We start from the raw sequence: 15,502 nt of genomic DNA on the forward strand, positions 1-15,502 counted from the left end.
ATTGAAAGGTTTTAAAAAGAAGTTATTTTTCTGCCCTTCAATTTAATTCCTTCTTTGCCTGTCCTTGGTAGGTAAATTCTCATGGTTGCAAATGTTTTGCACAGAAAGGCGGTGTGCTGCAAGAGTTAAGTGATCCATTGATTAATCTTTCCTCTATTTTTTTTTTTTATCCTTGATTTACCAGATATTTTAAGTTGAGAAGGAATGAGACCTTTTGTGAGGAGGCTGGCAGGAGGCCACAGTGGTGAAAGATGCCCTTGTAACTGGAAGAACCCCACTGAGAACCATAGAATGGTTTGGGTTGGAAGGGCCCGTAGAGACCATCTAGTTCCGACCCCCTGCCATGGGCAGGGACACCACCCACTAGAGCAGGTTGCTCAAAGCCCCATCCAGCCTGGCCTTGAACACATCCAGGGACGGGGCATCCACAACTTCCCTGGGCAACCTGTTCAATGTCTCACCATAGTGAAAAAATTCTTCCCAGCGGGGGCTTTGTTGGGATGCTTTATGTGCCCAAAATCTCAGCGACATACTAGTTTCAGACAGACACCTCAAAAAACCACCCCAGTCCCAGAGTTCACCGTATCCCCTTGGTACATGGGGTGGCGAGAGGCTGTTCCCTCGCTCTGCTCCGGTACAGATGGCTGCAGTGAGGGGACCAGAGCAAGTCAAAGGGGACAACAACGACCCTTCTGCCCCGGGAAGCCGTTCTTTCCGTCAGCGGCGGCGAGGAGGCGGTCAGGACCCGGCTCTGCCCCGCGCCTCGTCCCCGGTGCCGTTAGCGGAGGAGCCCGGTAGGCGCCCGGGGCCGTCGGGCCGCACCGGCCCCTCAGGCCGCTGTCCCCCGGGACGTGGGCTCGGCGGGGCCGCCGGCGGCGAGCGGCGGGGCCGGCCCTCCGCCGTGCCGGGCAGGGAAGGGGAGGCAGCCGCCGCGCCCGGAGGGAGTTGCCCGTGGCCCCGGCCCTGAGGGAAGGGGCGGAGGAGGACGCAGCGCCCGCCGCGGCGCCGAGCCCCCTCCTCGGGAGGGCACCGGCGAGGGCTTAGCGCCTCGCCCGCCCCCGCAGCCCAGGCCGCGGCGGTGCCAGCGGCCGCCGCCGCAGCGCGGCGTCTGCGTGAGGGGGGGCCCATGGCCAGCCCGCCGCCGCCGCCGCCGCCCTAGCCGGCCGCGGGCTTCGCCGGCCGCAGCATGCCGAACAGGGCCGGCCTGGACACGGCGCTGAGGATGTCCCTGCAGCGGAAATCCTCCAAGATCCACTCCTCGGCCGGTGAGGAAGGGGCGAGGCGAGGCGAGGCGGGAGGGAGCGGCGGAGGGAGGAGGCGCCGCGGCGGAGGAAGGAGGGCGAAGGGAAGGGAAGACGGCGCCTCCATGGCTCGGCCGCCCGGCCCCGCCGCGCCGCCCGCGCCCCCTCCTCCTCCTCCTCCTCCTCCTCCTCCTCCGCCGCCGCCCTCCCCGGGGTGTCTGGCGGCGAGAAGCCGGCAGTGCCGCCCCCGCCCCCGGGGTCGCTGCGGGGGAAGGAGGTGCGGCGGGCCCCAGCGCTCGCCGGGCCGCGGTGGGGCGGGGCAGGGCTGCCCACTCGGCCCCCGCGCCCTGCGGGCACCGGGCACCCGGCCTCCGCCTCCGCACCCCGGCCCCGGCACTGCACCCCGCGCCCCAGCCACCTTGTCACCGCTCCCCCCTGGGCCCTTGCGTCCCACGGGGCACCCGCCCCCCAGGGACGGCCTCCTGCCCCCCAGCATCTGCGCACCACAGGGCACCCCACCGGCAGGCCCCTGCTGGACAAGGTTCGACTGCCTTCCCGTGATAGCACTGCTGGGAGGAGGGGGGCAAGGGGTTGTCCCCCTTCTTTCTCTTGGTTCCGGTCGTTTTTGACAGGAAAATCCCTTGGTGCACATCTGGCCAGAGGGTAGTGCTGCCGGCGGAGGGGAGGGGAGCCGAGGCAGGGTTGCCCCGCACCCCACCGGGCTGGGCAGGGACCTCTGTCCTGTGGTCCGGAACGGGGAGAGCACCAGCCCTGCAGTGAGCTTGCAGAGAGGTCGATTAGAAGGTTTCTCAAGAGGCTCATTTAAGAACATGCTTCCCAACTAGTTCAGAAGAAAAAAAAGGCAAAAATGGAATACTTTGAAGGTTTAATTCTGGCACTGACTTCTGTAGGACCAAGGTGCATACGAAATTCACTTTTATCTGTTTTACTTGGGGATAGCTGAATCCTCAGTGACATTGTGATTTACAGACAGATCCAGTAAAAGGCTGAGACACCTATTCCTGTGCAAAATATTTAGGCTCCTAATACAATCTCTGTGGTGGGTAAGGGTGCAGTATAATGCTCCTTCAGCACTTTTTATTTGAGTGAGGAATGTGCTTTTGAAGCACATTTCCTGATCAGCTGTACTTGGGGTTAAATCTCAGAGCACCTTGGAGTGCATTTGCTGGATTGCTTTTGGATGACGCTGAACTAGAAGACGTCCTCCAGCCTCTTATGGCTGTTCAGCCCATGGAACCAGACTAGAACGAGCTTGAAGGAGAAGCCACCTTCCCTTTGGCTCCTCTGAACAACCTACTAGTAGTCACTCTACTAATATTCCCCTTTTTGGCCTCAGCTGCTTGCTAATAAGGACAGAACCTCAGGGTAGCTGCTGAAGTAAGCAGGATGCTAAGGAAAGAGGTGTATAATGCTAGCTCATAGGAAATGGTAAGGTTTCAGACTAGGATTTAGCACATTACCAGCTTTACTTATCTTCAGCGTAAGCCATTCAGATGAAAGAGTTGCAGTTAAGCAGATTCCACTCTCTAGTGCTTGGGGCTGTGTCTGATCTGAAATCCTGTCCTGTGGCAGGGAGGCTCCTTTCCCAGAGCTGTAGTTTGGCAGATCTGTTTGCAACCTAACGCTAGGAATCCAAACCTAGGTGCCCTTACCCATAACCAGCCATTCAAAAGAGAGCCAGATGCTGGATACTTGGCACTTGGAGAATGTTTAGTTTGAACATGGAATACAAAAGGAGTTTAAGCTTCTGCTTTTTGTAAATCGTACTTGTAGATGTAGGTGGTTAAGTTACGTCTCAGTCATGCTCTAGGTGCCGGGGCCACCCAGATCTTCCAGCTAGGATTCATCTATACACAGCGTTAGACTTTTACATGTTCCCTGCATTTCATGTAAGTGAGAACCAAATTTGACGATACTTTGAAGAAAGATGGGGCTTGCTGATTAGCGTTACTAGCACTGCTTCTCAATTGTTGAACAATGTATTTACTATTTAAAACTTTTTTTCTGAAAGATAACAGGGTAACATCTAGTATAGGTATATATAATGCCTATGAAATTTACATAATAGAGGTTTGTGTAACTTATTACATAGATTTATTCAAGGGTATGATTGTAGCTGGCCTAGGACACGAGAGCCAACTCTGGTGGCTTAGGACAACCACAGCCAACCTCTCTGCCACCCAACCTTTCTGTACCCCCTTCCTGCCTATTCCCATTGCCCTGCTTGCATCAACATTAGCCATCAGATAGTTAGACTGTCACTTGGATCACTGCTGATGTTTCTCGCTACCAGCCTGTATGATCTCAAATGGCAGCAGGGAACAGATGCAGAAAGGCGGGAGCTCTCTTTTCTCACTGCATGCTGTGGCTTGGTGCAGACCTGCTGTCTGTGTGGACTGAACAGGTTCTTACGAGGGGCTCTGGGCTGGGCGAACCCAACTGTAAAAGTACATGTTTGGAGACTGAGCCACTGTCCACTGAAAAGCAGTTCAAATGTGGCTGTGTGGTGGCGTTGCAAAATCTGAAGATTTTTCTGAGCTAAATTCCATGGAGGGGGGAACGGTCACCCTTTTGTCATCCTTAGTTAGGGTCAGGTAACCCGGTCTTCATCCACTGCAGTTTCCTTGGCAAATATGTATCAGAATATTAAACTTTATTTCCTTCTTAGAAGAGAAGATGTTTCCTGCTTTGAATGCTTGTAGTTTGTCTGCTAGTCCTCTTTACTTTTGAAGGAGTTTTGGTAATCTTAAAATATGAGCTTTTAGTTTGGGTCACAGGGATTTCTTTTCGTGCCATATAAAGTATTTCTGTAGCTTGTAGACATTCTTCTTTAGTCAGTAAGAACAGTACCTCTGATGGACTAACGATGTCTTTTCACATCAGATCCAATTGTGATTTTCTACCCTCTTGCGTTTTTTAGTGTGACTTCCACATGTGCTAATACAGTATAAGATGTAATTGGTATATTTGGTAGAGTTTTAAACCTGCTTAGCACCGGTACAAAGGACTTCACAGAAGAGCAGATGATGTGAAAAGGAGAATTTAGAGATGACGAGTCACCCTGCTGCCACTCAAATGATCAGTCCTCTTCTTTTTTATGCATTTGCTCATTAATCGATTTTTTTTTCTGCTTTGTACAACTAAATCTTTTTATTGCTGTAATGTTGTACCAGCTGAGCTAAATTGATTAGATTTAAATTATTCTCAAAGAAGTCTCCAGCTCTTTACTGTTGGAACCACAGACATCAAAGACTAACCTGTTCTCCTCCTTCCTGTCTCCTTAAAGTCACTAAAAATAAGCAACTGTCAATAACACATTGGATGATTACACAATAGCATTTTTATTTTTAGGGCAAAAAATTTCAAATTCCAAGTTTAGATTGGATTAAAGGTCCAAATGGTGTTGATGTCATTTACTGTGGTCTTTTTCAACTGCTCAGTGGTGCACATCAGCAAAAAGAAATATTTTTAATCTGAAGGTAGTGACAGAATCTTCTCCCAGGACATGAGAAGCTGAAATATAAACATCATTTCATGGTATGAAACCATACTCCTCTTATATCTTTTCCATCCACATTTCCTGAAATATTTGCTTTTATTTTTTGCTGTGTATTTGGTCTTAAGAACAACGACTGTCTCCTCGAGTCATACTCCCTTCTGACTGCAAAGGATCCATCTCTTTGTTTTATCAGAGGAACATCTATGTAAGAGCCTCTTTGGGCTAGATCCTATTTTTGTGCTGTGGTAGTACGTTACCATGATTGCAACTGTTGGGAAGTGTCACACGAAGCAGTTATAATCGCACACAGGCACTTGTTTTTTGATCAAAGCTTTAATGTGTAGTCATTTGCAGGTTAGACACAATTCCTGTAGATATATGTGAAATGCACAGTAGCTATAGGTGAAATACTTAGTCAGCTTTGCACTATTTACATATCACTGTTGCTGCTTCAACGGAGGTGTGTTTTTTGAAGGTCAGGTTCAGAGAGTGTGAGAAGCACAGTGAGGCTTACTCAAATCACCTGTACTCACGGGATCTTTTGCAGGCAGATCAGCAGTTGTCCTGAATGTATTTTTAAGCAAACAAATGCTATGAAATGGGTGAACACAGTGCTGAGATAACAGATTCCTAAAATATTAACATTTAAATGTTTAACTAAGAGCAAAAGCCCTGCTCTGCTGTGAGACACGTACCTGGCAGGTGTAGTGACAGTGGCCACTAAGCAGAGGGATGTACTTCCTCAGCAAATGCATTTAGTGCCCATTAATGCTACCAAGAGTTACAGAAACATCTAGTAAGACAATTGCAACTGTAGTGTTGGCACACAGAAACTCTAGCCTATGATGAGAAATTTTTCCAGGTGAAGGCTGAAGGACGTGTGTGTTTATGCACACACTGAAACTGTGTGGTGGTAATTACGTGTAAGTGTCAGGGAGCTCCTGTTTCTTTTCATCCATGTTTAACTGGCACATAGTGCAGTATAATGTGCGGCTTGTTCAATCACATCAAAGGCCTGATCCTATTTCCATAAACACCAGTGACAGTTATGCCTTTTCAGCAAGACCTCATCACAATAAACCCCGTGTTTTACGTTTCTATGTTTTTATAGTAGCACAAAGCAGAGTCTTCTCAAGCAGTATGAGATCTTGCTCAGCTGTAACGTGAGGTGGTGACAGTGACAGGGCTAACCGGAGGCCAACCTGAACTTCTGCTGTCTTCAGTATTGCACTTAAAGCTTGTCTGGCTGCGAGAGTTAGTTTGCATTAGGATAGGAGGGAATTTAAAATACATTTGCTTACGGCACTGAATTAGAAAACGATGTCGTATACACAGTTACTGTGGAATAACTTCATAAATAAACAAGGTCCTCATTAGTGTGGCAGAAGAAACACTTTTTTGTCTTACTGTGATGGGGGAGGTGAGATTGTGAATAAATGCATTAAAGATCAAACCACTCAGATGGTGGGGAACACATCTTGGAGTTGAAGAGATTTAACTAACCTTCAATTTTTAAGATTACATTACATGAAATGTATTTAATAAAAACAAAAATTTCCACCCCACTGGCTTAGCCAGTATATGAACTCTCTTATGTTATTTGACTATATTCATAACCCCATTGAAAACAGACTCATGTACTGTCTATTTATAGGAACTATTTTATTCCTTCTCTGCTCTGCTCTCTCTCCACAGGTCTTTTGTTTCAGATTTTAGTTCCCTAGCAGTATCTGCTTTGAGTGACTTCCCTGTGCTGGGTGAGTCAGTATCTTTCTCACTTTCTGGGTAGGTGTAAAAGTACTGCCCTGCTAGTGTGATTTGGCAGTAATGCTGTTGTAATTCCATGCAGGATTAAAACATCTGTCAGTAAAATGAGTGTGAGGAAACCTGCTTGTCTGTTTGGGGTCCTAGAATACATCCAAGACAATGAAACTGCACTTACTTACTGAGTACAGAGAGAATAGTTGTTCAGTATTGCATTTTCATGGCCACGAGGTCTGAGTACAGCTTTGAACTCTGCCATCTCTGTAGGCAGTTTTTATGTGGAAATCTATGGCTTCAGAAATGATGCTTATTTTTTTTGATAATTAACTCTTCTTCCCTCCCCAAGAAGTTCCAAGCTGACAGCTCCCATTGACTCCACACGGTGTTTGGATGATCATCTGAAAATTGATGGCAGAATCTCAAACTGATTACTCTCCAATTAGTTACCAATTCACTTGGCATTTTTATTGTAGTCAAGGCTTGCTGAGGGCCATATAAACAACCAGGTCATCCATTTCTGCTCTTCCGGAAGATTGTGAAGTGATACTGCGTAGACTTGCAAAACGGTGCGACCCTTAGCTGTTTAATCTCCCTTTGACCGTTCTTCTCTGAGCTGTCAAGTATACCCCTTTGAATCTGAGAGGACTGATTTGCTACTTGTGAAGTAATATTCTAAGTGCCCATGTTAGCTTTATTACTATAACAGATTACTGTTTCATATTTGTTTTCCTGCACCTTGTTGCATTGTGGCACATTTTAACTAGTTTGTAGTAGTACAAATATCAGAATATCTGTTACAGGCAGTACCTGTAGAGCCTGATTGCCGACAGGTTCTTTTAAGGGGTAGTTAATCACAAAATCTCTCTAGTACGTATAGCTGGTAGTGCAGAGCAATATATTAGACTTTGAAAAGGCAGTTGTATGTCTCTGCAGCAACAGCTTTCTGCTTCTGGGACAGCCATTAATTAAGTTTTACTTGGCCTTTTCATCAACATAAATGTTTTCCTTTCAGTCTCCCATCTTTTCTAGCAAAGCCTTTTGGAGAAGTTGTAGGTATTTGAGACATGATATCTGAGAGCTTTAGGTAACTGATTCTCACCTGGTACACTCAAAGGATAACTTGTGAAAAATTGTTGATATAGTGGAAGGTGGAGAAAAAAATTAAAATTGTATACAGGGGTTTTCATTTTTTTAAAATGCAAAATAAAAAAAAATGAAGTATCAGTATTGAAAACTTCTTATTCAAACAGTTACTCCAAATATTTATTTGGAAAGATTTCAGATTTTTGATTTGCATTATTGCCACCTTTCCATAAGGAATTCTTTCTGCTAGAAAAGTTCCTGGGCAGTTTCTTTCCAGCCTAAGGAGTGGATAGATGGAAGTGGATGCCTGTTTGGAAGCTCCTGGCTCTCCAACCACTAGTTGAGACCATGATAGTAATCCTTGATTCTGGACATTTTTAATTTGAATACTGGAAGCCAGAATGTAGCAAGCACACCTGAAACCAGAAGATGCTAAGTTTTGTATTTCAGGCCGAGGCATGGTAAGGCAAAGCTGACATGATGCAGATTTTAATGAGTGACCCAAACCACCTATTTGCACTCAGAGAAGTGACAATCCATATAGATATAATATACGCATATATGACATTCAGCGGACATTTATCAGGCAGCTAGGAGTGTTTCTTAACAATGCAGTTGTCCTAGCAGTAAGCACTAAAACCAGTTTAAATCAGAAAGAACATAAAGTGTCAGTAAATTAGTCTCAATACCTTCATGTTGTGATGAAGGTTCACAAGACATACTGTAGATCTTTTAACACATTTCCACTGCTTTCCAACCTCACATAGGATACGTTTGTTATTTTTAGTTCTAATTAACAAGTTGGAAATTGTTGCATTGGGGCATCAGTGCAAAGTGCAAATAAATGAGAACTTGTCATCCAGGAGACTCAAATGGAAGAGCCGTGATTGGGTCAGACTTGTAATTTGTAAGAGATCCACCAAAGCATGTCAGTTTGTTTTAGCCAAGGGTTTGGTCTGATGAACCTACCTTTTTTTTCGGTGTTGCAAATCAGGATTAACAGAACTGAAACTAGTGTATAGGTTCTATATGGGAGAGAAGGCAGCTTTACGTCTTGTTTAATGCTGGCTGGAAGGTCTTGATTTTTCATTCCTAATCTCTCAAATGCAGATTACCAAACACATTTATTTGATTTCATTAAATGGGTAGGTAGTCATAAAGAGTGAAAGCAAAAGTCTTTATCTCTTTACAATAACACCACCCTGACTCATTTGCTACTTTGAATAGCAGGAGGGCTCAGGTGTTATCTCCTGCTGACCCAGCACTGTTCTGCCTATTCATAGGCAGCGTGGTGAAGGCAGGCTGACATCCTGTGCCTGTGAGATCTAGGAGCGTTCAACTCAATGCTTATAAAAAGGATATATGAAACAAATACCCCTGGCTTTGTGTGCCATTAAATACTCTAAGCAAATGTCACCTTAACAGATGCAGTTTATTTGTAAATGGGAGACAAAAGATGCTGAAAGAATATGTGCAAAGTCAACAGCAGCCATCATAACTCTGAAACAGATACAGAGGCCACATCTGCATTTGTCGTATCAGTTATACAGATGGGAATCAGGGCTCGACATGGAAGCTTTAAATTGAAAGCCAGTTGTCATTTGCTCAACATTTCTGCATCACTGCAAAGGCTCAGCATAGTTTGTGCTTCAGTGGTCCCATGGCTACTGAACTGAAATACATTGACCTAAATCCTGGTACCTTGTTTTGAAGAGGGACACAAAGACAGGGGAATTAAGGTATGTGGGTGCTCCCCAAACTGGGGAGAGGACCAGGCCTGCTTTACAGATTAACAGCCAAATCTTGTTCCCAGAGTTTCACTAATACAGGTCTGTGCCTGAAGCCATCCTTATGCCATTTGTCTGCCTCGTCCTAAGGGGAAAAAAGAGCTTTCATGAGAGTTTACCAGTCAGAAAGGAGGAGAGTGCTTTCCTTCTCCCTCCCTGCCCCCAATCAAATATTGCAATTATTGGTAAATTTATTAACATGCAAATGTGCAAGGGAACTCATTATTTTATAGAATCATAGAATGGTTAGAGTTGGAAGGAACCTTAAAGATCATCGAGCTCCAACTCCCCTGCCATGGGCAGGGACACCTCCACTACAGCAGGTTGCTCAAAGCCCCATCCAGCCTGGCCTTAATCACTTCCAGGGATGGGGCATCCACAACTTCTCTGGGCAACCTGTTCCAGGGCTTCACTACCCTCACAGGAAAGAATTTCCTCCTAATATCTAATCTAAATCTCCCCTCTTCCAATTTAAAGCCATTACCCCTTGTCCTGTCACTACATCTCCTGACAAAGAGTCCCTCTCTGGCTCTCCTGTAGGCTCCCTTCAGATATTGGAAGGCTGCTATGAGGTCTCCCCGGAGCCTTCTGTTCTCCAGGAGTTATTTTAGAGTTATTTTAGATATGTTCCGTTTTAAGAAATTGGAGTTGGACATCATTTCAGGTTTTTATACATTGTGTCGAGCCCCTATAATAGGAAGAATTAAAAATACATTTTCTGGAATGGGGGTAATAGTTAAGTTTCTGTACATTTAGTCAAGAGAGAGAAAAACCATTTCAACTAGAGGATAATGCTGGTGCAAGAATAGACTTTCACAGACATTTAGTCTGAAGGTAATAAACATATTTCTAAATATCAGACAACTGTTCAGAATAGCTTTCCAGAAGGAGTGGTGGGAAAGAAATCTAGTCTGATCTCATGACGGCATTTGATTGGTATATGTAAAGGACTATAAAATAATCATCTGAGATAGGAGGATCTGAACTTTTAAACAGGCTTTTGCTTCTAGGTCTGTGTTTTTAAACACCAAGTAGAACCAGGAACTTCACGGGCAGAAAACAGACTGTATACACTGATCTTTCCAGGAGCAGGCTGTAAAATAGCACCTGCACTTAATATCTGGTTTTGATTGAATAATAACAACCATCAAATGCAGTATATTTCAGTACTTCCTTTATACCGTGCTAGGATTGGGATGATGTGTGTGATGTCTGCTGTCATTTGAGTTTCAGACTAATTTCTTACTCAGAAGTGACCAATAATTGTTTTGGAAAATAGCAAAAAGTGCATAAAGGCAGTAACATGAGAACTGTACAGTAATGGAAGAGCATGGTGGCAGAGGCAGAAGGAAGGAGCCAGCATCCCTGAATGTCCTGCCAACAGGAACAAAACAAATCATTTTCTCTGGAAACCAAAAGGGAACAACATGAAGTCAGTACAAGCAGCACAACCGTGACTGTCCAAGGGAGTACTCTGAACTGATAGAAGAAAATGCATGTATCCCTACAAACCTGTTATGGTTTGAGAAAACCCATAACAATTTATTGTCGTTTAGACAATTATTCTATCATCTGATAACCCCTCCTCTGGGGAATCGGGGAACACAAAGAAACACGAGGGTTGAAATATAAGTAGATTTACTAGCATAAGAATAAATAATTAACAATAATACTAAAGAACCAGTATTAATCCCGATACTGATATAAGATATACAAGGATTATACTCAGCCAATTCTATCAGCAGGGAGCTGTGCACTCCTGGCAGTGGACAGCAAATGTGGGACACTGTGAGGACTGTGGCTTTGGGAGGAAGGGAAGGGCTCAGGGGTCCGGCACCGGGGCAAGGAGTTCTCCGGACCACAGCCATCAAGGGAGAGAGAACTCCTCAGCAAACTTTTCTAATTTATGTTGAATGTGACATTTATGGTATGAAATAATCCTCTTGACCAGCTTGGGTCAAGTGCCCAGGCCTTGCTCCTCCTCATCCCTGCACCTGGCAAGGCTTGAAAACACCGAGACCTTGAATCCCACGTACCATATCTGGCTATAAAGTAAATATTTTCATGAATTCAGACACTAGAGTCTTCTGAAAGTGCAGTTTTCCCAGGCATTAGAAGAAAAGTTAGTCCTGTGTCACTCAACACAGGACAAAACCATACATAAGTAGAGAACAAGCGCCTTTTGTTTTTTTTAGTGTGGCTGTGTGCAGAAAGAGATATAAACTCTGAGAGCGTCCTGCTGCCTGCACTATATTTTCTGACATCCTAAATTCCAGTTGGAATTCCAGTGTTTTTTTCACTCTGAATTATGGACAGCCTTTGGATACAGCTGGTGATTGAACCGCAAGGGAGTTTTATATATTACCTGCTCAGGAGCTGGGATGGCACATATCTCCCAACCTTCCTAATGCCAGTTTATCAAGAGCTTCCTGCTGTAAGTTGTAATGTATCCTGTCAGCCTGAAATTACCCAATGACACAGATGATGCTTTCCCTAAGTGCATGCCAGGGAGTCCTTTTGTCACGGCTCTCTCTTAGCTAGAACCACGTATGCAGCATCCTCCACACACAGCATCTCCCCAGTACCATTCCTTCTCTTCTGACAGGGTATCTCATAGGAGATCTGCAAAATCCCAGATCCTACAGTAGGCCCAAGAAAGTCTCTTTAGTTGCAGGATCTCTATTTCAAGCAGCTGAGGAGGAAGTCTGTTTTGTCTCACAGTAGATGCACCTGCCATTTAAATTGCTATCCATTTCCATCACTGGCTCCATGCCATCTCACTGAAGTGTGTTCACCCCCACTGGTGCTGGTAGGAGTTGGAGTTAGATGCAAAGGACTGCGTCTGGCGTGGCATGGGAGACAGCAGTAAGTGTTCCAAGCCTGAAGTGCAGGGAAGACCTCAGCAATCCTAAACTTTCACCGTTGAGAAAGACTGTTCATCCAGGGCTCCAGAGAAGAAGATTCTCCAGTCCTCAATGCTGGATGGTTTTGTTCAAATTTTGGCCTCCCTGCTGATTACCTAAGCCATTTTCTTTGAGAGCTTTTTGCCAGAACCCCAAAGAGAGAAACATGGGAATAAAATAGCTGCAATAATAGATCTGATATAATTTTGTTGAGACAGTGCAATTTTGTGTTAGTGCTAAACAGCACAGGATTTAAATAATTTAGTACTCCTTTTGGTACTTTTTGGTTCATTAGGCAGCCAGGTTCCCAGGCTCTGTGCACTGTCCATTCCCGCTATGGTGGCTGTTGCTTAACTTCTATTAGGCTATCAGTGCCATCTCTTATGTAGAGAGGTCCCTGACAACCAGAGGCAAGAGTTCATCTTAAACCTTCTTCCTATTAGAATGTTTATTTTTTTTTTTTTAATTAAAGTCCCTTGTAAGACATCCAGCACTTTACACACAGACATCTTGCTGAATTTCTGCCTCATTCTGTTACAGGCTACAAATCAAATCAGGACATCAGTTTTGCCCACTGATGAGATGATATAGGATTTATATTTCTGTGGCCCAGTTCATGTCTAGACAGGGCAGATGGTACTATTGCAATATACAACGTTATTAATTTGGGACTCAGCAACTGTAAACAACCATATTTTTTATTTTCATCAGAATTAGTACATGAACTAGCATTCACTAATAAAATACTAGTACTCTAAGCAGAAGCCACAAAATTTACTGTGGTGGAGAAGGACAACAGTAATGTGGTGTCTTCTGTCTTCACAGGGAGCCAAAGCTGTTGCACTTCAGTTCCAGGCATTTTGTCATTGGTGTCTCCCGAGCAAAGGAGTAATTTTAGTTACCATCTACTTCACAGGGTCAATATGAAGATAACAGGCAGCTACATAGTATTTGTATGATGCTGGGAAATAGAAGATGGTATACAAAAAGGCTTCTTTAGTCAGATAAGTTTGCAGCCATTAGAGTTACAATTTTTTTCATCGTTGCTGTCTGGCATTGGCGATGTCAGCCCTCATGAAACCAAATCCACGTGGATATTCTGGAAAAGACAAACAGAGCATGACCTTTTATTTAATCCTCTATTTCTTGTAAAGGTTTATTTTTACAAGGGCATTTTATAAGCTATATTTCTGTACTGTTTTGGCATTATTTCTTATTGTTTAAATACCTTATTAACAATGATTCTAATCCTACAGAAACAATTCTAATAAGAAAATTGATATATCAATTTTTATAGACTAAAATTTGAGAAGAGTGATTAACAACCTGAAGAAGGGGGAAGGGAAGCCCTGCATTAATAAGATTGGCAGCGCTTCAACTAGAAGACTATGCTATCACTGAGGCTATAGCCAAAAATAGAAATGGATTAACAGAAGAAAAGCAAGTAGCTAAAACTAAGGTCAAGGCAAAAATAGATGCTTTAGAATTGTCTTATACACCAAAACACAGGAAGAGATACTTAAGGAGCTTTCTTATTATTTACACCTGTAAAAAGTAAAATCAGTTCACACTAAGAGGAATTGTGAAAGAAGACTCAAATAAGTAGTTAATTAAGAGGTCAAGAACTAAGCTGTAAAACATCTGGAAAAAGTACAATAAACTTTTCTGGTTGCTTATACAGGTTTTAACATGTATACTATTACAAATATATTAAAAAATAACCTGTAAACAACAGCTGTAATAATAACAACACTTAAAAAATCAAAGGAACAGTAAAAGTAAGTTATCTGAAAACTCTTATTCAGGTGAGGCAGTGTAGTTACCATTCGGGCCGAATAGGTTGTGCTTTAACTACTTACCAGAAAGGAGGCTTAACTAGATACAAGTTCTACCTGATGCAAATCATTGCAGCTTTGTTTACACTAATGAGCCCAGCCCCCTAATTTGTGGGTGAGAGAAACTAATGCACACAGGTAAGACTTTAAAAGAGGAGAACGGAAGCAGAAAGTCATCTCTGTAGAGGTTTTGGTAGGATAAGCTCTAGCAGATAGGAGGCTTGTCCTTTCTTCTAGCTTTGGATTTGTCAGGTAAGTTTATTTTAGGGTTTAAGGGGAGGGAAGGTTTGCACGTATTAAAAAAATGTGGTTTTAATGTGTTCATTTCTAGTGCTCTAAGGTAAATATTGACTATCCTTATCTTTTCTTCACTTCCCTGTGTTGAAAAGCCTGTTTTCCTGATAGGAAGGTTTAGTCAGAAGCACGGGAAGAGCCTTGTAGTAAGCAAAGCCGATGTCTGCTTTTACTGTAGTGGCTTTGTTCTTTTATCTGTGATTAGATATTGCTTGTAAAAGTATAGCTGAGACTTAAACCTGGAGAACACCTATAATTCTGGATCAGAAAAATTCCTTCCTGTGGGTAACTTTATATTCCTGTTGCTGTCATCATATACACCTAAACCGTGTGACGCGAGCACTACAGTGGTTGTTCTCCACAGCTGTATAGTGGGAGTTTTGTTAAAGATAAAAGGTATGCTTAATGTGAGACACTCCTTCAAATTTATTAGGAGGTAAGCCTAATTAGGAGTGAGGAACTGTTGTGTTAGCATTGAGCTTGATATTAAGATGGTAACTGAATGGAAGGGATTTATCTCCATTGAGTAGCTCTACTATTCATGGCAAAGTAGAATAGCTATGTGGAATTAATGTGGTAGTAATATTTCTGAAGACCTCTAAACATCGTATAGCAAAGTAATGCTTGCCAGTGGGGGACTTGTACTCATATATGAGCAAATAATCTTCTATAATAGTCTATGTAGGAAAGAGAAAGAAGGCTTTTAGGCTTTCAGAAAAAAATGCTATATGAACTTTGTCCCCAGTAGTTATTTGAGAGAACTGGCTGCTTGCTTCTATCTCTTAGTTAAAAAAAAAAAAACAAAACCCAAAACCACAACCCCCTGCCCCCCAACGAAACAAATAGCTGAGTCTGGGTGATGCTTATACTGGGGATGGGAATGATTGTTTCCCTTTCAAAAAGTGTCTCTTTCTTCATGAAGGAATGAGAGACTGGAGCAACCTGTATCTAATGCAGGGATGGATACAGCTCAGCACTGTCTGAAACTCTGTCCTTAAGAGTTTGGAGCCACTCTTGGACTCTGCGTTATAAACCATTCCCTGCATTGAATAGAAGGAAAGAGAAGACTGATGAT

General features: G+C 43.7%; 1 protein-coding gene across 2 annotated transcripts in view; it reads left to right on the top strand.

The window, feature by feature from the left end:
- The first annotated feature begins 665 nt into the window (after positions 1 to 665).
- The window catches only part of ATP8A2 (ATPase phospholipid transporting 8A2), a 341,299-nt gene continuing 326,462 nt past the window's right edge, over positions 666 to 15,502 (top strand). The window contains exon 1 of one of the 2 annotated variants that reach the window (XM_074153982.1): positions 666 to 726. Coding sequence is in view for 1 of the 2 variants with exons in the window: in XM_074153972.1 (XP_074010073.1) it covers positions 1,187 to 1,265 (79 nt within the window). In the remaining variant the exon portion in view is untranslated. Of the gene's footprint in view, positions 727 to 1,186; positions 1,266 to 15,502 lie in introns of those variants that run through there. The other variant, XM_074153972.1, reaches the window with a different exon arrangement.

The sequence above is a fragment of the Numenius arquata genome, chromosome 1, assembly GCF_964106895.1.
Source record: "Numenius arquata chromosome 1, bNumArq3.hap1.1, whole genome shotgun sequence".
NCBI lineage: Eukaryota > Metazoa > Chordata > Aves > Charadriiformes > Scolopacidae > Numenius > Numenius arquata.